General features: G+C 43.6%; 1 protein-coding gene across 2 annotated transcripts in view; it reads left to right on the top strand.

The window, feature by feature from the left end:
* The window catches only part of TNFAIP8 (TNF alpha induced protein 8), a 141,197-nt gene that overhangs the window by 71,570 nt on the left and 47,805 nt on the right, over positions 1-21,822 (top strand). The window contains exon 1 of one of the 2 annotated variants that reach the window (XM_040344014.1): positions 3,105-3,230. The exons of the other annotated variant lie outside the window; for it this stretch is intronic. Within the exon in view, the coding sequence (XP_040199948.1) occupies positions 3,218-3,230 (13 nt within the window). The 5' untranslated portion in view covers positions 3,105-3,217. Of the gene's footprint in view, positions 1-3,104; positions 3,231-21,822 lie in introns of those variants that run through there. 2 annotated transcript variants of the gene reach the window in all.

Raw genomic sequence — 21,822 nt, forward strand, 5'->3', positions numbered from 1 at the left:
TCCCGGAGTGGCTTCTCCTCTGACCCGCTGTTGACTCCCCGACCATCTCTTTCACTTTAATGGGACGGCTGGTGATGCAGCAGTGACACAACAAGGTGAGGGACGTGGCAGCAGCAGGTCAGTGGATGCCCGCTAACAGATGCTGCCATGATGGATCTGAAATGACAGCTGCTCTTTAAATGTAAGGACTTATTCTTGCTGGTAGTTAGAATCTTTAATAATTGCTAACAAAATGAAGATTTCCTATTTAGAGTAATAAGCTGTCGGGTTAGAGCCCATTCACACAGGGGCAACACAACTTCTAGCACGACTTTGGGAGGCAACTTGGAAACGACTTGAGTTTGAATCATCAGGCAACTTCAAGTCGCCTCCAGGACAGGAGGCTTTCCAGTGGCCAATCAAACAACAATCCGCTCTGTGGGAGAGAGGGGTTTTCCTGAGAAATGCATGTTATCTTCCTGTATTGTTGCTTCAGTTAAGACAGGGATCAGACTTCTGAGGCAACTTCCATTGAAATCAATGGGTACAAGTTGCCTACAAGGCGGATTGAAGTAGTACAGGAACCTTTTCTGAAGTCGGAGCGACTTCAGTAGTGTACATTAAGATGGCTCTCATTCACTTACGTTCACTTACATTTCTCGACTGCACGACTTGGGGCGACTTCAGTAGTGTACATTAAAGCGGATGTGCCATGGGAAAAAAATATTAAAAGCCAGCAGCTACAAATACTGCAGCTGCTGACTTTTAATATTAGGACACTTGCCTGTCCTGGAGTCCAGCGCCGATCGCAGCAGATGACGAGCGATCGCTCGTCTCTCTGCTGCTCCCCCCGCCATCCACGCTGAGGGAACCAGGAAGTGAAGCGCTGCAGCTTCACTGCCCGGTTCCCTACGGCGCATGCGCGAGTCGCGCCGCGCCCGCGGATTGGCTCCCGCTGTGTGCTGGGAGCCGAGTGTTCCCAGCACACAACGGGGGGGCGACGGGATGTGACGGAATGCCCGTCTTTTGAATGCCGGGCCGGATGTGGGTGCAAATACCTGTCTTTAGACAGGTATCTGCACCCCCCTCCCCCCTGAAAGGTGTCAAATGTGACACCGGAGGGGGGGAGGGTTCCGATCAGCGGGACTCCACTTTAGGGTGGAGAACCGCTTTAAGACAGCTCTCATTCACTTACATTTCTCGACTGCACGACTTGGGGCGACTTGAAGTCGAAACCCAGGTCGCCCCAGTGTGAACCGTCTATTAGAAAAACAGCGTTTTCATAACCGATTTTAGGTTGATAGGTTAATTACACATAGTTGAAGAACTACTCAAATTCTTTTATTTAATTAAAATAATAATATATTGCATATTCTTGTTTTTGCTTAAAGGAGTTGTAAAGGAAAAACATTTTTTTTGCTGAAATGACTGTTTAAAGGGAAGAGACATAATGGTTAACTGATTCCTTTTAAAAACGATTAAAAATAGATAAATCAATCATATAATGTACCTGCAGTTTCTAGTTTCATTTTTGCATGTGGTTTCCTGCTTCTGTGATGTACAGAGCCATAGAGCCAATACAGGGCAGTGATGGTTTGGAAAACGAAACTGATTGGTGCTGAGGGGTTTTAGACACACAGTAATCACACCTCTTTGATTAGTGGGAAGTTTAACAGAAACCGGCCGACCTGCGTCCAGTGTGTACAGCAGCCTTGTCTGACAGATGTCGGTCTGTTTGTACCAGGCTTTAGAGTTTAATTTTATTCTTTTAGGAGACCCTTTCATCTTGCTCATTCAGGGCAAAGTGACAGTGTTTGTGTAAAGCTCACAGCCACTTTATATTTGTGTCTCCAGTGCCCCAGCACTGCTTCCTCCCATTTTGCAACTGCCACCCGTATACCTATTGTCATCTGATTTCTGGGCTCAGAGGGAATAGCAGTGTCACTCCCTCTGTCATATGACCGTACTCATCGTGAAGGGAAAGTACATGCTCCCCAATGAGTGGAGGCCCCAGTTTTTTTGTATTGGGGGTCACAGATGGAGCAGTGGGGGAATTCCAGAAGTGAGCATAACATTTTTAACATTGGCAGTTATTAAAGTGGTTATAACTCCTAAAAAAGAAAAAAAAACTGTTTCTTTAAAGCATGAATAACAGTGTAGTACTATTACAGTAATTTGTCCCTTTCTGTGTTCTAAAATACCTGGTTGATCTTGCCTGTTTCTGCACCACCCCCCCTCCCCCCTATGTGAACTGTCCACAGCTAACATGGCTGATGATCCATGATACTGTCATCAGGTTTTTTTACCTCCGTCAGCCTGCAGTTCTACCTCTCCCTCCCTGCTTGGCTGTCAGCTCAGTCTGAGGGGAGATCTGCTCCCCTTCCCTTCCCTCTCCTCCTGCTGCTTTTTCCATTGCAATACAAACTTGTATCCTCTGTTTTAGGAAGATCTAAAATATTTTGTGTATTATAAAAATGTATAATCCTAAATTCCTCCTCCCACAGTGCCGATCTGCAGTCATGTGATCTCTCTGCTGGCCGACTGACATCCGAGGGGGAACCTCTGCTGCTCTCCTTAGATCGGGAAAGGAGAACAGAGGGGGATCACGGGAACACAAAGCAGCGGTGTGAGAAAATGTATTTCGGATTATAATAAATTATTATTATTTTTTTTAAATGCACACAGCACTTTAGATCTTCATAAGAGAGCGTATACAAGTAATGGGGGGCATGTGACGTAACCACTTTGAGCCAAAACTACAATTACTTTGAAGACCTATTGGGTCACTCTTTTTTTTTTTTTTTATGACTGTAAGCAGGAATGTAACTAAATGTACCCCCCCCCCCCCCCCAAAAAAAAATAAACGTTTGTAGAGGCTTTCATGGCTTGTTATATAATGGGGGCATGGAAAAGTTTTAAATGGTGCATTGCGTGACGTATGTTATATATATTTTTTTTTTTTTTTTTTTTTAATGCTGGTAAAATGTTATTTGAAATTGCATGCCTGGTATTAGTTTTGAAATGTAACACCTATAATAGCAAACAAAGTTTCTCTATTCTTTGTTTAGCAAACAAAAAATCTGTTTCTATTATGGGTGGTGCAAGTTGGGTTCCTGCTAGTGTGAACAGGTTCTGTGACCTAGGTACTGGTGACTGGTAGCTAATTTAGCACAGAACATTAATAAAGAAAAAGACGATCCTTGCCTTGTGGTCGCCGACCAGAAAATTACCAAAAGAAATGCTGAAATCACGTAAGTCTTTCATTTGGTTACCTTGATACAGATAGACCTAGTGTGCAAGGGGAACGACACCCAAAGTGTTGGACATTTGTCAAGCAAGAAGGATGTAGTTTATGAATTGTTTTGGCATTATAGTTCTGTGTTTAACAAGGTAACACTATAATTTAGAGATTTCACAGGAGAATATAAGGTGAAAAAATGTATAGCAATGGCTGACCGTTCTACAGTATAGTAGTAGCACAGATTTAAGTAAGGAAGTGTGAGAGAGGCAAAAACAAAGGGGTAAGGGTACATCAGGAAACGCAGTGCAGCACACCTACAACTCAGTACATGTAGTCCTGGGCAGGAGAAGAAAGGGGTTTAAAGTGATTCTAAAGGCAGACGTTTTTTTACCTTGCTATAGGGGAACTCTATACTATACTTTACAGCTTGCTGTAGGGGAACTCTGAAGGCAGGAGGAGCCAGAAGCATCGGCGGGGGACCCCAGAAGTGGAGAATCGGGGCTGCTCTGTGCAAAACCATTATTTAATTTAAAAAATCTGATGTTTACAATCATTTTAAGGGCTCTGAGGGGAACAGCAGCACCTGAACTCAGAGAAGTTGGAAGGTAATATTAAGGCATTACAATTGCATGTAGAATTAAACATTTACTCGTATTGTGCTTTTTATTTAAAATTATTATATCCATGCAAAAAGGCCTCAGCCTTTAGTATTATATCCCTATAGCCAGGAAAAATTTCTGTCTTTAGAAACACTTTAAATCGCTTCCTTTTCCTTCCCAGCACTAAATATTCCATGAGACATTGCTACTCGCACACTGGCATTAAAAAACTTTTAGGGACTTACTGACCTGTATGAGTGTTGTACTGAGCTGTATGGGTTCTGCACTGTGTATACTGACATTTATGGATGTTGTACGGAGCTGTATGTGTGCTGCCCTGTGTATACTGACATGTATGCAAGGTGTAGGGAGCCGTATGTGTGCTGCACTGTGTATACTGACATGTATGGAAGGTGTACATAGCCGTGTGTGTGTGCTGCACTGTATTTCCTGATATGTAAACAAATAGTGTGTTCTGTATGCAGGCTGACCAACTTATTGACAATGAAAAAAGTTGACAACGATTTTCTCATTGATTATAATCAATTATATTGATTTGTTTATAGATAGAAAAATGGGACTTGGACTTTTTAGGCACAGTAACACAAGTTTTTATAGAAAAATGTATTTATTAATTAGACGTATAAAAATTCAGACTCTCTAAAAGCCCACATTTGATAGAGATACATAATACCAACAATACCGCTACTGTACAAAACCATAAGTCTACAGGGAAACTTGGAAGATACAGTGCCGTTATTCTATATTGTAGTCAATAGAGTCAAAGAGTGTGGTTTGGTGACAGCAAAACGGTAAAAAGATATTTATCAAGAGAGAGAATTGGCTCGAAATGTTGCGCGTTCAGTCACGCTTCTTCAGGAGCATTAAATGTTGGCTATCAAAATTGATTAGTTGTTTCTCCCCTATTGGGTATACTTACAGTAAAATGTAATCGCGCTCCGCCACTTTAAACCTTTTGCTGCCAGAGCTGTTGGGTCCAATTTTTGATATCACTTATTCTTGCTGCAAAGGTCTAGTAAATGCAAAATTTCAGAAAAAATAGTACACGCAATAAATTACACTTTTAGATTTTACAAAAAAAAAGATGAGGTTGCACCAAGAAAATACCCAACACGTCATACCTTTTCAATTTGTGTGTGCCTGTGGTATGGCGACAAACTTCAGTACCCTATATCTTCCATAGTCATCAGTTTAGCATTATGGTTGAACTCTGGTGCTAGAAATATTGTTCTGACTCCTGTGTGCATGAGAATGTGAATATATATTTTTTGAGGGGGGATTTATGCGTTTGGGTAGGTATAACTTTATTTTTTATTTTAATTTTTTTTTACGCATTTTTGTACTTCTTTTTTTTGGGGTTAACGTAACTTTTTTTCATCACATCGCGGACAAAAAGTCCCCTATGTAAAGATTTTTTGGTGACAGTGTATAGCCCCTCCCCCCCCGCTTTTAGGTTTGTACAACTGTTAGTGAGAGGTTTGAAGCCAGACTTTAGCTGAAACTTTGTTAGTTTTGAGCAGGGAATGCTCTGTCTGTGACTACAAAGATTTCTCTTGTTGTTCAAAACACATGCACCAGAAAGGTTCACCTGCATATTTTTTTTTAAAAAGATAAGTCCAGCCTGAGCTTTTTAGGCTGGGCTTCTTTGGGTCACAGGAGTGCAATTAGTTTTGCACACCTGTGACCCGTTTTCAGCGGAGAATGATCTGAAGTCCTCTCTCCGCTGACGTCACTGCCATCAGTTGGGGCTGCGCGTCATCACGACTTACAAGTTGGTATCCGCCTGCTGCCCTTATTGATAGCAGTCTCAGCGGGTCGCTAAGACGGCCGCTCCCCGCCCCTCCACTGCTCCAATAAGCACAGAGAAGTAGAGCAGAAGGGATGCTGAGTGACAGTCGGCATCGCTTTGCTTGGGCAGGAGTAAGAACCAAACCATCAGCGATGGTTCGTGGCTCGGTCCTCAGTGCAGAGACGCCGGGGGACAGAAACAGCATCAGTCTGATGCTCCATCCACCGAGGTAAGTATGAATAGGAGAAAAAAAAATACTTCTTTTAAATGTCACATTGACCGCTTTATAAATATAATGCACACCTTAGTATTAATACATGACTTGGTCCACAGCAGGGGTGGAGGATCCCCTTTAAACGTCTTGTCACGGAATATGTACAAAAAGATTCAGAATATCTGCTCTGCCTGTCCTGAAAGCAGTCAGTGGGTTTACTGCGCTTTAGAAAAGAAGAAATTCAATCTCGTAATTACCTGCAATGGCTTAAATTCATGACATAAACAAAGGCCAAACGGATATACACCAAGGGTCTTTGTCCGCTTGTAATTTAACTGGTACTATTACAGTAACATATCTGATTTTGTTTATAGCTTATTAAGCAGCTAATCCTTTATTAAACCAACTAAAGCACAAATGAAACCTTTCTTTGCTCTTAACTACTTTATGGATTGCACAGTTTATCTAATTGTTTCCATGCTTTCCAAAGGACAGCTGCAGAAAGTGTATGGAACCTGCTTCTAAATTTGTAGCATCATGTAACACCTTTCTGTTTCATTTAAAGTTGCATATAACATATACCGATAAATGAAATCTATAGTTACAAGTTTTATTGGGCAAAAACTATCATTGTACAAATCTTAACATACCTATAGTGCTATTTGGTCATACCGTTGGGTTGGTTATAGGCCTTTATTAAAGTGTTTGATGTATTGAACTACTTTTATTGAAGATCTACTTTCTGTACATTATCTATCTGTATCTTGAGGCCCGGGTCTTTTGACAGACTCAGCTGTGCAGCATTCTCATGTTGTATGAGCAAGAGGATTTTATGATGCAGTATTAGGCCTCATGCCCAAGGGTGTTTTAAAAAAAAATGTGCTGAAAAGCTAGTACCAACGCCAGCGTTAACAGTGTTTTCAGGCCACGCTCCTTGTGATGTCATCACCCCCATCATGCCCTGGGCAATGACGTCACAGGGGGCATGGCCTCCAAATTACATCATCGCATGGCCCCGCCCCATGCCAACATAAGTTATTGCACATGGTTGACCAGCATTACACCCACATTACACTGGTAGATCGTCTTGTCACCCCTGCCTACCCCGACAACCAACGGGCAAGGGATGTCGGGAAGAGGCCCCTGTCCTCCTCAACATGGGCCAACCCCCCCATGTTGAGGGCATGTGGCCTGGTATTATCCGAGCTCGCTCGCCCCTCCCCTGCTGACCTTCCGGGCTGTGTGCTCGGATTAGGGTCTGGTATAAATCCTCGGGGGGGGGGGGTATAAATCCTCGGGGGGGGGGGGGGGGGGGCCCACACCATTTTTTGGGGCGTTGGAGTTCTCTTTGAGTTCCATACCAGACCAAACGGTCTGGTTTTGGCAGGGTTCCCTTTCAAGATTCTCAGCACACAAGTCGCACTGCAAGTCAGATCATCTTGACCCGACTTCTGTTGGGACATCTATTCAAATCAATGGGCTCCCATAGGGAACCATTGATTTTAAATAGAGACAGAAATGCTGGACGAGGCTTAACGCTGTGTATACAGTGAGCCTCGTTAAATCGCGTTTAACACCTTTACCGGCATCTGGTGTTTTTACAGCTGGAGCCTCAGAACTCGCTGGTCCTGGGTTTTTTTTGGAGCTTAAAAACGCCTATGACACTTACACTTACAGCTAAGCATCTTGGTGGGCATGAGGCCATAGGCCAACATGGAGAGGCGTTTTTAAGCTGTGAATGCTACTAAAAGCGGCTGTAAAAAATCTGTGGGCATGAGGCCTTAATGTGGAATTTCCTCTGTTCCTCCCGCGAGCTGTTTTTGACGGGTACCTGCTCTCACGTCTGTTCAGATCACCTAGGCCAGGGGTCTCCAAACATTCTAAACAAAGGGCCGGTTTATTGTCCTTCAGACTCTTGGAGGGCCGGACTTTGGCCAGTGGGAGTGAAAATTTTCCTGGCATCAGTGGGAGTAAACATCTGGTATTAGGGGGAGGAAAAGTGCCCCATTAGTGGTATCAGTGGGAGAAATGGTGATCCATTGTCGGTGTCAGATGGCAGAATAATGTCTCTTATCATTGGGAGGGACATATTTTAAATTTATATTTATTGATTTCTCAGCCAATTGCTCTTAGCCATTGGTTTAGAGTCCTGATCGGGAGGCGGTTGGCTACTGGTTTTCCAGCATGCCAAGCGGCCAGCTTCTGTCGGACCGGCTGACACGGACATGGGCCTGAATGTCGGACAGTTTTTATAGAACCGGCCTGATATCTCTGACATTCAGCCAGTGTGTACTGAGTATTTTTTTTTTTTTTTTTGCAACTTCATAGTAATAAGCATGTTGTGTACATCACATGGAATAAAGGACACCCCCCCCCCCCCAAAAAAAATATATTTTAATTCCGGGTTGTAATTCCACAAAACATAAAAAAAAAAAAAATAATAACTTTGATGTTGGAGTATTTGTTAATGAGTGATGTTAAAGAGGAACCCCTGGTGATATTTTTATATTCCAAAAACTTTACTTGGAGCCCACGTGAGGTGCAGCTGTTACTTATTTTGACAATTTACCACGTTGGTGAGTCGGGGCTAGCCACTTACGTGTGTGTTACAGTGGGCGTATCGGTTACACCCGGCGTGGTGAGTTCTTTTCATTTTTACCATTTTAGGGATCCTGCGCTGTTCTCACCCAGGCCAGTTCTTCACCGGTCTTTGGGTCCCCCGGGCCACCATCTTGGATGTGGAAAGCCAGCTGTGACTTCCTGGTGCTTCACAGCTGGCTTTCCACTGCGCATGTGCGAGTAGCTTTCTCAGCCTCCGAGGAGTAGAGGGGACTTCTTGGGTGGTCTCAGAAATGGTTATCTGATCCAAGAAAAAAAAAATCGCCCCAAAAGTAGTAGAGGAGAAAAAGCAGAACATTCCTTTTTAGGTGAAGTTACATTTTTGTTGCTTTGCAGCCTGAACACAGACCGTTTTTTTTTTTTTCAGCTGTAACATCCAAGTGAAAGATCTAACGCCAACATGTCAGAATTATATATTTTTTTTAATTCAAAAACAATCGCTGAGTTGGGAAAAGTATCACCCCTTTTCAATGGCACACAAAGCCATTTGATTTTCAACTAATCCGCGGTGGTCATGTTGATTAGCTCAGCATGAATAGAGCTTTCCTCTTTCCCTGGTAGTGCAACTGAAGCAAACAATCAACTATGGGTGGCAAAACACTGTCACCAGGATCTCTGGGATAAAGTTGTGGACAGGCACAACTCAGAAGATGGAAACAAAAAAATTGCAAAGGCTTTATTAATGCCTAGAAGCACAGTGATGCTCCAAACTGGATGAAAGAGCCAGGAGGAAACTGGTCAGAGAGGCTAGCAAGAGGCCTACAGCAAATCTGGAGCAGTTGCAGGAATTTATGACACAAAGTGGTCAGTGTGTACATGTGGCAAAAATTTCACAAATTCTCCACAAATGTGGCTTGTATGGGAGGGATGCAAGAAAAAAGCCACCCCTTAGACGGGGGACATGCAGTCACGACTGAGCTTTGCCAAAACGCACCTTGAAGATTCTGAAGCCACATGGAAAAAGGTGTTGTGGTCAGATGAGACTCAAATTCAATTATTTAGCCTCATCACTAAACAATATGTCTGGTGGAAATCCAATGCAGCTCACCATCCAAATGGCACCATTCCTACAGTAAAGCATAGAAGTGGTATTATACTGTTATGGGGGTGTTTCTCTGCAGAAGGGACTGGAGCACTTGTCAGGATAGAAGAAAAATGAAAAAAATAAATAACTGCTCAGGTTTGTGTGTGTGTGTGTATGTGTGTGTATATATATATATATATATATATATATATATATATATATATATATATATATATAGTATCGTCACAAGCCATTACAAAAACATTGTTTAAAAACAATAACGTTTATTTTATAGGCAATCAACATTCACTCGGGGTATTGCATATTGATTCCATTCTAAGTGGTCATACCACCTCTGTTTGAGTTCCACTGAGAATGATGACTATCTCCAGTCACCATATGAACATTTTAAAGCTCAAACTCTCAACATGTTTTGCGAGTTCCCCACTTCTTCAGGAGAGCAAAATAGAACAGGAGAATTAAACACTTAGTCTTGAAAAATGGCAGTGGATGTTTGCGGCTGGATTGTCTCCTCACAGGATCTATCCTAGAATGATTAAAGCTGCCCTACTGTGAACATTACTTTCATCTGCTGGAGTATGTTTTGAGCTTAATCATTGTTGATACCACAACGGCGTCCTTCTTGTTGGTGGCTCTATTGAAGATATACAAATTGGACTTAATAATTGAATATACCTAGACTCCATCTGACTCGCCGCCTATGTACCAATTGTGATCTTGCTAAAGTTTGTTGTTCCATTTACTGGAAGCAATACATGTGTTTCCATAGGATCCTTTTTGGATATGCTCCCATACTTGCCCAGGGATGTCTCTTTGATCTTAATGCCTCCAAGTGTTTAATTCTCCTGTTCTGTTTTGAAGAAGCGGGGAACCTGCGAAACGTTGAGAGTTTGATCTATAATGTTAATATGGTGACTGGAGATATTTGTCATCCTCACTGGAACTCTAATGTAGGTGGTATGACCACTTAGAATGGAATCAATATGCAATGCCCAGTGTTTTAAAATGAATGTTAATTGTATGTAAAATAAACTTTTATTGATTTTTAACGGTGTTGTAATGTACTGAGAAACTCCTACTTGACCCACCCCTTTTCTTCTAGATTTTAATAGAAGGAAAATGGATTGGTGCAAAATACCACCAAATTCTTGAGGGAAATCTGCTGCCCTCTGCCAGAAAGTTGTCATTGGGAAGAAGGTTTAACTTCCAACATGACAGTGACCCAAAACACACAGCAAAAATTACCACACAATGGTTGAAGGAGAAAAAGGTGAATGTCCTTGCATTACATAGTCAGAGCTCAGACTTAAACCTCATTGAAAATCTGTAGAATGACTTGAAGACCGCAGTCCACAAACAGTCAATATCAAATTTAACTGAACTTGAGCAGTTTTGCAAAGAGTGGGCAAATATTGCAAAGTCTAGATGTGCAAAGGTAGTTGAGACCTATCCCAACAGACTAAAGGCTGTAATTAACCACTTACCCCCCCGGACCATATTGCTGCCCAAAGACCAGAGTACTTTTTGCGATTCGGGACTCTGTCGTTTTAACAGACAATTGCGCGGTCGTGCGACGTGGCTCCCAAACAAAATTGGCGTCCTTTTTTTCCCACAAATAGAGCTTTCTTTTGGTGGTATTTGATCACCTCTGCGGTTTTTAGTTTTTGCGCTATAAACAAAAATAGAGCGACAATTTTGAAAAAAATGAATATTTGCTATAATAAATATCCCCCAAAAATATATAAAAAAACATTTTTTTTCCTCAGTTTAGGCCGATACGTTTTCTTCTACATATTTTTCGTAAAAAAAAATCACAATAAGCATTTATTGATTGGTTTGCGCAAAAGTTATAGCGTTTACAAAATAGGGGGTAGTTTTATGTCATTTTTATTATATTTTTTTTACTAGTAATGGCGGCGATCAGCGATTTTTTTTTTTTCCGGTACTGCGACATTATGGCGGACACGTTTGACACATTTTTGGGACCATTGGCATTTTTATAGCGATCAGTGCTATAAAAATGCATTGGATTACTATAAAAATGCCACTGGCAGTGAAGGGGTTAACACTAGGGGGCGGGGAAGGGGTTAAGTATGCCTGGGTGTGTTCTTACTGTGGGGGGGGGGTGGCCTCACTAGGGGAAACACTGATCCTCGGTTCATACATTGTATGAACCGAAGATCAGCATTTCCCCTGCTGACAGGACCGGGAGCTGTGTGTTTACACACACAGCTCCCGGTCCCCGCTCTGTACCGAGCGATCGCGTGTGCCCGGCGGCGATCGCGCCCGCCAGGCACACGCACGGGAGGCGGGGGGGGGGGGCGCGCGCGCGCCCCTAGTGGCGGCTGGGAGAGAGGACGTCATATTACGTGCTCTCGCCCAGCAGAGCCACCTTGTGGACGTATTTCGACGGTGCGGCGACGGCAAGTGGTTAAAGCAAAAGGTGGTTCAACAAAATACTGATACAAGGGGCTGATCCCTTTTCCAACTCGGTGATTCTGTTTTTGCATTTTTATTTTTTTATGACATGTTGGTGTTATATCTTTCACCTGGATTTTATAAGTTGCACAGCTGGATAAAACAAAAACAGTGTCTGTCTTAACCACTAGCCGACCGCGCACCGTCATTATACGGCGGCAGGTCGGCTCTCCTGGGCGAGAGCCCGTAGCTATACGGCGGCTCTTTGAGCCGCCACTAGGGGGCGCGTGCGCGCGCCCCCGCTCGCCCCCGACTCCCGTGCGTGTGCCCGGCGGGCGCGATCGCCGCCGGGCACACGCGATCGCTCGTTACAGAGCGGGGACCGGGAGCTGCGTGTGTAAACACACAGCTCCCGGTCCTGTCAGCAGGGGAAATGCTGATCTTCTGTTCATACAATGTATGAACAGATGATCAGTGTTTCCCCTAGTACGGCCACCCCCCCCCCCCCCCACAGTAAGAACACACCCAGGCATACTTAACCCCTTCCCCGCCCCCTAGTGTTAACCCCTTCACTGCCAGTGGCATTTTTATAGTAATCCAATGCATTTTTATAGCACGGATCGCTATAAAAATGCCAATGGTCCCAAAAATGTGTCAAGTGTCCGAAGTGTCCGCCATAATGTCGCAGTACCGAAAAAAAAATCGCTGATCGCCGCCATTACTAGTAAAAAAATATATTAATAAAAATGCCATAAAAATACCCCCTATTTTGTAAACGCTATAACTTTTGCGCAAACCAATCAAACGCTTATTGCGATTTTTTTTTTTACGAAAAATATGTAGACGAATACGTATCGGCCTAAACTGAGGGAAAATCTTCATTTTTTTTCAAAATTGTCGCTCTATTTTTGTTTATAGCGCAAAAAATAAAAACCGCAGAGGTGATCAAATACCACCAAAAGAAAGCTCTATTTGTGGGAAAAAAAGGACGCCAATTTTGTTTGGGAGCCACGTCGCACGACCGCGCAATTGTCAGTTAAAGCGGCGCAGTCCCGAATCGCAAAAAGTCTTCTGGTCTTTGGGCAGCAATATGGTCCGGGGGTTAAGTGGTTAATTTAAGTCTGCAAAGTAGCAACATTTGATTATTTTAAAGGGGGGGGGGGATTATTTTCTATACCCACTGTATATATATGTGTGTATAGTACAATGTTGAATGTTCTAAATCTTGTATGTCACTAATATAAGCTTTGTATGAGTAAAACAACATGTCTAAGGAGATAAAGCTGGCATTTATTACCCCAATGATGAAGGGGCATTTCCTCCTGCTGTCCACTGATGTCAGATCATGTAATATTCTGACTACTGATGTTGGGGTTGTTTTTTTTTTTACTTCCTTTTTGACCTCCAACCTCTGGGATAGTTTGTTGATTTTTACTGGCCACAATTCAACCCCAAGGCAGTCTGATGGACAGTGGACTGGCTCTTTGTTTAAAAAAAAAGTTAAACCCCTTACCTATAAAATAAGTGCAACTTAAATAAAGGTACGATCTCATGCCTTCCCTAAATGAGGTGCGGTTACAGATATTTTCCAAAAAATTGCATATCAGTTTTTGTTCATGTCAGACCCAGAAAGTAGAAAACTTTAAAGACAACAGACTTAAAGGGGTTGTGAAGTCTTTTGTGGTGCAGCTGCCCCCCTTTTACTTGACTATACACGATCTTTCCAGCGACGAGACCGAGCACAGCAGCTCAAGCTGCACTCTCGGATCCTCATTAGATAGATTAATAGCAACAGGAGCCATTGGTCAAGTCCTGCTGTCTGTGTCCATGGAATGTGGCTCTCCGTGGGGGCACTCAATGTGGGGAGGAGCCAGGAGCTCCGCTGGGGGACCCTCAGAAGAGGAGGATCGGGCCACTCTGTGCAAAACCCTTGCACAGAGCAGGTAAGTACAACAGGTTTTGTTATTTAAAAAAAAAATATCTTCCAGCCAGTGTTCAAAATATAACAAAAACAGCTCAGGCTGCAATAAAAATTTCAATTCAGAGTTGTCCCCCACAGAATTTTTAATTTTTTTTATTTTTCTCTCACCACAAGATGTCCTCCGTCTTTCATGAAAACTGGGGATATACCTTGAATGCAGGACATTGTGGCCCCATCCCCTGGGATCCCATGCCTTTCGGTTTATAGTATAGAGCAATAAATTTATGACCACCCATATAATAAGTAAGTCCCCCTTTTGCTGCATAAATGGTTCTGACCTGTCTGGCACCCTGACTGGTCTGCGGCTACACAACAAACTGCAATGCCCCCCTTTTTTTTCTTTTTCTTTTCCTTTCAACACAACTTCAGGGACAACATGTTTACTTGCTACCAGATCTATCCCACCCACTTTAAGATGCCATTGTAACGAGGTAATCCATGTTATTTACTTAGCTGTCATTAATTGCAAAGTTTTTGAGTGATCGGTGTATTGAAGCAGAGAACTTTGCTGGCGTGATGACCACACGTGTCAGCAGAGGGTCCTCCCTTGGGCCAAAGAAAAGGAAGACTACTTGATGTGATCCCAAAAAAACAACCTACAGTGTGGGGGTCAGGGGTTGAGCCATTTGTAGGCCCAGACAGAGGGTGTGATTTTATATTTATTTATATATATATATATATATATATATATATATATATAATATTCATATACTGGCTTTTGTGTCATTACACCTTAAGTGCAGGGCGCATAGAGATGTTTCAACCCCTGAAATTACAGGATATCCTCAATCTTGACACCCAGCATCATTCATTCTGGAAGATTGACATCTAGCAGCAAAATGGAATTATTGCAGAGTACAGACCTGGAATGAAGGGGAGTACATTTTATTATTCTCATTACTGCCTTGACCCGTTGTGAACTCAGCAACTGTGATGTTCATGCTGCAAAAATGACTTACCGCAGGGATCTTCAAACTATGTCCCTCCAGTTGTTCAGGAACTACAATTCCCATCATGCCTAGTCATGTCTGTGAATGTCAGAGCTTTACAATGCCTCATGGGATTTGTAGTTCCCGCAACAGCTGGAGGGCCGTAGTTTGAGGATCCCTGACTTACTGTGTAAATGTGTGTATTTCTACTACAAACTTGCCTTATATTTTGGCAGTATTTGTGGTGTTTATATTGTAGATCTGGCGTCTCCCTTTAGTTGAAGGTAATGATACCTTTTACTGTTGCCAGAAGACACGGTTTGCTTTCCCTCTTTGATAAATGTAAAATTATTATTTACAGCTCTGTATAATTTATAGCCTTGCAATGTGTTGGGGAAACCAACCACAACAGTACAGGGCCCTGGCCTTGATAACCTTTTAAGAAAGATGGTTGCCTCTGCTTGTCATGCCGATCCTCTGCATGTAGAATAGATAAAGACTTCTGGCTGTTTAAAGAGGTTTCTTGCTGCATGCTTGTACCAGGGAAGTGACCAAATCCCTGAATTGATATTGCTGTTTGTATCCCTGCTGGGGAAATTCACCCCTCTATTTGTCCTGCAGATCATTGTCACCAGAGCAAGAGGTAAATGTAAGTTATCTGTTGGGCATATGATCTGGTGACAACGTTGGTAAGACCCTCTCATTTCCGGTCCTATTTCCAGGACAGGAAGTGAAATCTCTGCAGTGGGACACACAACAAAATCTGTTAGGGGTTTTATTAACTTCCCACTGTATCTAAAACAGTTTTTAGGCTGAATGTACACTTGCAGCTTACTGTCTCATTTAGAATTTTGTGAATGTGCACAAAATCGCACCACATATATGCGCATTTTGTGACACACACGGCAGTCCATTCAATTTAACAAGCTTCCCTACATGTGATAGAGTAGCTTGTGTACCATTTTTGAGTGTTGAGCTTCATGCATTTTGTTAGCTGCATACAGTGTGTTGCCATTTGATGCACTTCTTTTTTTTTTCTTTTTTTTGAGGTTCCATTACAATGAATAGCAATGTAAAAGTGACACACATTATTCACATGTTTTGCAAATGTATGCAAAATTGTGCATATAGCGAAGTGTGTATGCAGGCATAATTTAGGCTTTTAAGCTGCTTTAAAGTGTATATGTGGGCAAAAAAATAATTATTCAGTACATCTCTGCAATGCAGACACATTTCCATAATCCTATCTTCTGCACCTAACGTATTGCAAGTACAGGCCTATAACTGTAGATCTGTCAGAAATTGTGTGAGCTAATTTCTTGTATGAGCTGACCAATCCATGTCGCTACTGCAGAGAAATTGTCAGCCCTGCACAGTTCTTTCCTGCTGGACTACAGAACATCTCCCCATCTCCTTATCTCCATCACAGAAGAGGGAGTGCTGTTGGCCAACAAGGGAGAACTCGGGCAAGGCTGACAATGCTGCTTTAAATTTCAGAGCAGGAGAAACAGAGGTGTGAGTTTGAACTGGAAGTACGGAACGCTCTCCATTACTGTCAGGATCAGATTTTTTTTTTTAAATGCTGTACTTTTTAACCACTTCCATACAGGGCACGTATACACCTTCCCGCCCAAGCCAATTTTCAGCTTTCAGCACTGTCGCACTTTGAATGGCAATTGCGCGGTCGTGCTACACTGTACCCAAACAAAATTGGCGTCCTTTTTTCTCCACAAATAGAGCTTTCTTTTGGTGGTATTTGATCACCTCTGCGATTTTTTTTTTTTTTTTTTTTGCGCAACAACTAAAAAAAGACTGGAAATTTTGAAAAAAAATTACGTTTTTATTTTTTTGTAAATAAGTAAGTTTTCTCTTTCAATTATGGGCACTGATATGGCGGCACTGATGGGCACAGATGAGATGGCACTGATGGACATCGATGAGGTAGTACTGACGGGCACAGATGAGGTGGTACTGATTGGCGGCGCTGGTATGCGGCACTGATGGGCGCTGATATGCGGCACTGATGGGCACTCATAGGCGGCACTGATGGGCACATGGGCGGCACTGATGGGCACACATAGGCGGCACTGATGGGCACACATAGGCGGCACTGATGGGCACTCATGGGCGGCACAGATGGGCACTCATGGGCGGCACAGATGGGCACTGTGGGGTGGCACATATGGGCACTGTGGGGCGGCACTGATGGACACTGTGGGGCGGCACTGATGGACACTGTGGGGCGGCACTGTTTTCCTTTTGTTGCCAGTCAGTGCCCATTTGTGGGCACTGATTGGCATCTTTATTTTTTTTTCCAGATCTATTTTTTTTTTTTTTTTTTTTTACTTTTTTTTGCCCCGTTTTTTTTTTTTTTCTTCCTGCCCTTCCCTGGTGGTCCATGTGGCGATCCGAGGGGGGGCTGCGCTGATAAACAATCAGCGCGACCCCCCCCCCTGTCAGGAGAGCCACCGATCGGCTCTCCTCTACTCGCGTCTGTCAGACGCGAGTGAGGAAGAGCCATCGACGGCTCTTCCTGTTTACATCGTGATCAGCCGTGATTCGACACGGCTGATCACGTGGTAAAGAGTCTCCGTGAGAGACTCTTTACCGAGATCGGTGTTGCGGGGTGTCAGACTGACACCCCGCAACAACGATCGCCGCGATGCGCGCCCCCGGGGGCGCGCAGCGGCTCAGAATCCTGAGGACGTCATATGACGTCCAGTCAGGATTCTACAACCACTTTGCCAACGTCAATTTGTCATTGGCGGGCGGCAAGTGGTTAAAGACGCAAACAATGGGGAAAAGGGCAGAGGTGTACTACATCCAGTGGTGGCACGTCAATTAGGGGTGTAGGGGCACCGCCCCCAATCAATGCGTTGGACCCCCTAACCTACATTCGGGGGGTGCCGGATGCATTAATTACAATAGGGGGGTGTGTTTTTTTTTTTTTCCTTGTTGAAGCATGTGATTATAGCCATAGGAGATGCTCGCCTGTCACAGCGCTACCTGCCTGGAACCTAGATCGGGCAAGTCCTGGATGGCCAACCCCAGGCCGCCACTGACTACATGCAGGTTTTTTTTCCAAGATCTACACTTGGCGTTCAGCTTTAGGTACTATTTATGTGCAGGAATGTACAACGCTTGGCTAACATTCCTATTTATCCCATTTGTGATTCGAGCACAAGTGCACCTAAGAACTAGCAGCTGTTTATCAAATGTGCCTGTCTCACTAGATTCATGAGTCAGCTTGGATAAAAAACTGAAAAAGAGCAAATGATTGACTAATTAAAAAAAAAAAAAGGGTGGTTGCACCAATTTAGGGCCAGTTCACACCAGACACAGTTCCGTACAGTTTCGTGTGCGTTTTTTCTGCACTAAAAATGCATGCACAGGGTTTTCCATGTATTACCAATGTCTCTAGTTCACACCATGCAGTCAGTTTCCGGTGCAGAAAATGACGGAAACTCACCGCATGGTGTGAACTAGAGCCATTGGAATACATGGAAAACGCTGTGCAAAATGCATGCACACGGAACTGCGTCTGATGTTAACTGGCCCTTAGTGTTTTAAATGAGGCTGCTCTGGTGCAGCATTTACAAGGTTAAATCAGGTCATGAGGTGGTGACCTATTGCCTCCTCAAACACCTCTGAAAAGCGATCTACCACTGATCGCTTTTCATAGGTGCTGCAAGGGGAGCCACACATGTGACCAAGCCCTTGAATTGTTGCAGCAATTGCTTTCCTTGGCTACAAATTGCTGAAAGAGAGTGATCTGTAGCAGAGCACAACCCAATACTATACTAAATCTCTAGGGACTAGCGATTATTTCTCTGGCTAGAGATCACATTTAATCTCTGTTATGGCAATTTGTAGCTGGTGATTTAGTTGCTAGAGTCCCTGGTGAATCGCTATAGCATTGGGTTGTGCTCTGCTACAGATTGCTCTTTCAGCACAAAACAATTGCTGCAGCAATTCATAGAAAAGCATGAAGGGCTCGGTCACGTGTGTGGCAGTGCTTGCCACACTTCTGAAAAGTAACCAGCAGTAGACCGCTTTTTAGAGGCTTTTGACAGGCAGTGAGGAGGCAGTTGGGGGGAGGGGCGTAAAACCACAGCTCTACTGCCCAAGGGCGGATCCAGAGTCTAGTCTCGGGAGGGGCACTGCCAGAAAATAAGGTGTTGCTTACAGAACTCAATTAGGTGTCCGCTGCAATGTTGCAGTACCGCTAAAAAATCAATGATCGCCGCCATTACTAGTAAAAAATATTTAAATATAAATGCCATAAATCTATCCCATAGTTTGTAGACGATTGTCAGGGACTGCAGACATGGTACAAGAGATTGTCAGAGAATGCAGACATGGTACAAGAGATTGTCAGAGAATGCAGACATGGTACAAGAGATGGTCAGAGACTGCAGACATGGTACAAGAGATGGTCAGAGACTGCAGACGTGGTACAAGGGATGGTCAGAGACTGCAGACATGGTATAAGAGATGGTCAGAGACTGCAGACGTGGTACAAGAAATGGTCAGAGACTGCAGACGTGGTACAGGAGATGGTCAGAGACTGCAGACGTGGTACAGGAGATGGTCAGAGACTGCAGGCGTGGTACAAGGGATGGTCAGAGACTGCAGATGTGGTACAAGAGATGGTCAGAGACTGCAGACGTGGTACAGGAGATGGTCAGAGACTGCAGACGTGGTACAGGAGATGGTCAGAGACTGCAGACGTGGTACAGGAGATGGTCAAAGACTGCAGACATGGTACAGGAGATGGTCAGAGACTGCAGGCATGGTACAAGGGATGGTCAGAGACTGCAGACGTGGTATAAGAGATGGTGAGAGACTGCAGGCATGGTACAAGGGATGGTCAGAGACTGCAGACGTGGTATAAGAGATGGTCAGAGACTGCAGGCATGGTACAAGGGATGGTCAGAGACTGAACACATGGTACAAGAGATCAATGCAGCCTCATCAGTGCCCACCATTGCAGCCTCACTGTGCATATGAACGCAGCCCCACCTTTGTGCATAAATTCAGTCCCACTTTTGTATATTAATGCAGTCCCACTTTTGTATATCAATGCAGACCCACTTTTGTATATCAATGCAGACCCACTTTTGTATATCAATGCAGACCCACTTTTGTATATCAATGCAGCCCCACTTTTGTATATAAATGCAGTCCCACTTGTGTCTATGAATGCAGCCCCACTTTTGTCTATGAATGCAGCCCCACTTGTGTCTATAAATGCAGCCCCACTTGTGTCTATGAATGCAGCCCCACTTGTGTCTATGAATGCAGTCCCACTTGTGTCTATAAATGCAGTCCCACTTTTGTATATGAATGCAGTCCCACTTTTGTATATGAATGCAGTCCCACTTTTGTATATACATGCAGTCCCACTTTTGTATATACATGCAGTCCCACTTTTGTATATGAATGCAGCCCCACTTTTGTCTATTAATGCAGTCACACTGTGCATGGCACTCACCATGGCATTGCCTCGATCACACACAGCAGGTATCTCCTCTCCCGATGTGTGTCATGGAACAAACAGGAGCTGTAGGTCTGTGTTCGGCTCTAGCAAAGTCCCACCCTAGACGGGCTTGTGTGATAGACAAAACACTGATTCAATCAGTGTTCCATCTCCATCTACTATCACATGAGCAGGTCTAGCACAGGCAGCACAGCCGAACAGACCCAGCTCTCACACACAGCCAGAGATGCCCGGTGTCATACACGCAGGAGAGAGGGGAGTGCTGCAGTCAGCTACAGCTCAAAGCAGCCTCAGGACAGGCAGCCTACCAGCCCTGGTGATGAGAGAGGGAGAGAGAGTTGGAGACTCGGCAGCGGGAGCTGCAGGCACCGTAAAGCAGTTTAACAGCCAGTGTGACATGATTGTCTCGGGGGGGGGGGGGGGAGAAATTGCCCCCCCCCTGGATCCGCCGTTGCCACAAAGCAGTTTAAAAGAAATAGTAAAAAAAAAAAATTTTTTTTTTTTTTTTTTTTTAAAGCCAATGTGACATGATTGCCTCGGGGGGGGGGGGGCAATTGCCCTGTTGCCCCCCCCCTGGATCCGCCGTTGCTACCGCCTGCCTTGCCACTTTCTAGTTGCACATGTGAATGAGGCACAAGAGCAATAATCAATAGTAATTTTTCTGCCAAGTTGATGGCTCTCGATCGTTGAGCAACATTGTGTCTAAACACACAATTTTTTATTTACTTTTTACCATTGGTGATTAGTGAATGTTCTTTTCCTATCGACAAACCAGGGGCGCTTAATCGCTGCCATGTGACATGAGCCTTAGGCTGCTACAGCGAATAACTGCAATTTATAGCTAACAATTTGCTGTAAAATCAGATGTATTCTGCCACAAATCAGTGGTTTGTAGCGAAGTATAGCGATTTTTCCTGGTGAGTTTGTATGCATTGCATGAAAATCGCCCATGTCATGAGCTTTACTGTCTTGGCAATATTGCTTCTTTGGCTGCAATAGAAAAATGAGATGCTTTTGGATGGCTATATTGTAGCATTCTAGAACTTTCATGGGAGCTTTGAGATTAATGTTGTTTTATTCCTAAAATGGTACTTAAAGGGGTTACCCTCGTGTTTTTTCACCTTTTTAATGCAGCCTAAAGCTTGTGTTCAGTGCGTTTTCTGCATGTGCATTTACATGCGTTTGCGGTGCGTTTTTAGATACATTTTATTTTATTTTATTTTTTGGTTCACAAAGTTGCATTTTAAGTGTGTGTGTGCATTAATGTGCGTCTTTCAGGAAATTTCTGTGCATTCACATGCATTTGCAGTGCGTCCTGGTACAGAAAAATGCAGCATGCTGTACTTTATTTTTAATGCAAATGAAAGCACTGCAATGGTGTAAAGTTGGCTCATTGAAATACATACATTTTTCTTATACATGCATTAGTATATTGCCTTTCCCTGTCAGTACATCTGGTGTAATTGAGCCCCAAGACTGCCATACAC

Source organism: Rana temporaria, chromosome 1 (genome assembly GCF_905171775.1).
Source record: "Rana temporaria chromosome 1, aRanTem1.1, whole genome shotgun sequence".
NCBI classification, from domain to species: Eukaryota; Metazoa; Chordata; class Amphibia; order Anura; family Ranidae; genus Rana; species Rana temporaria.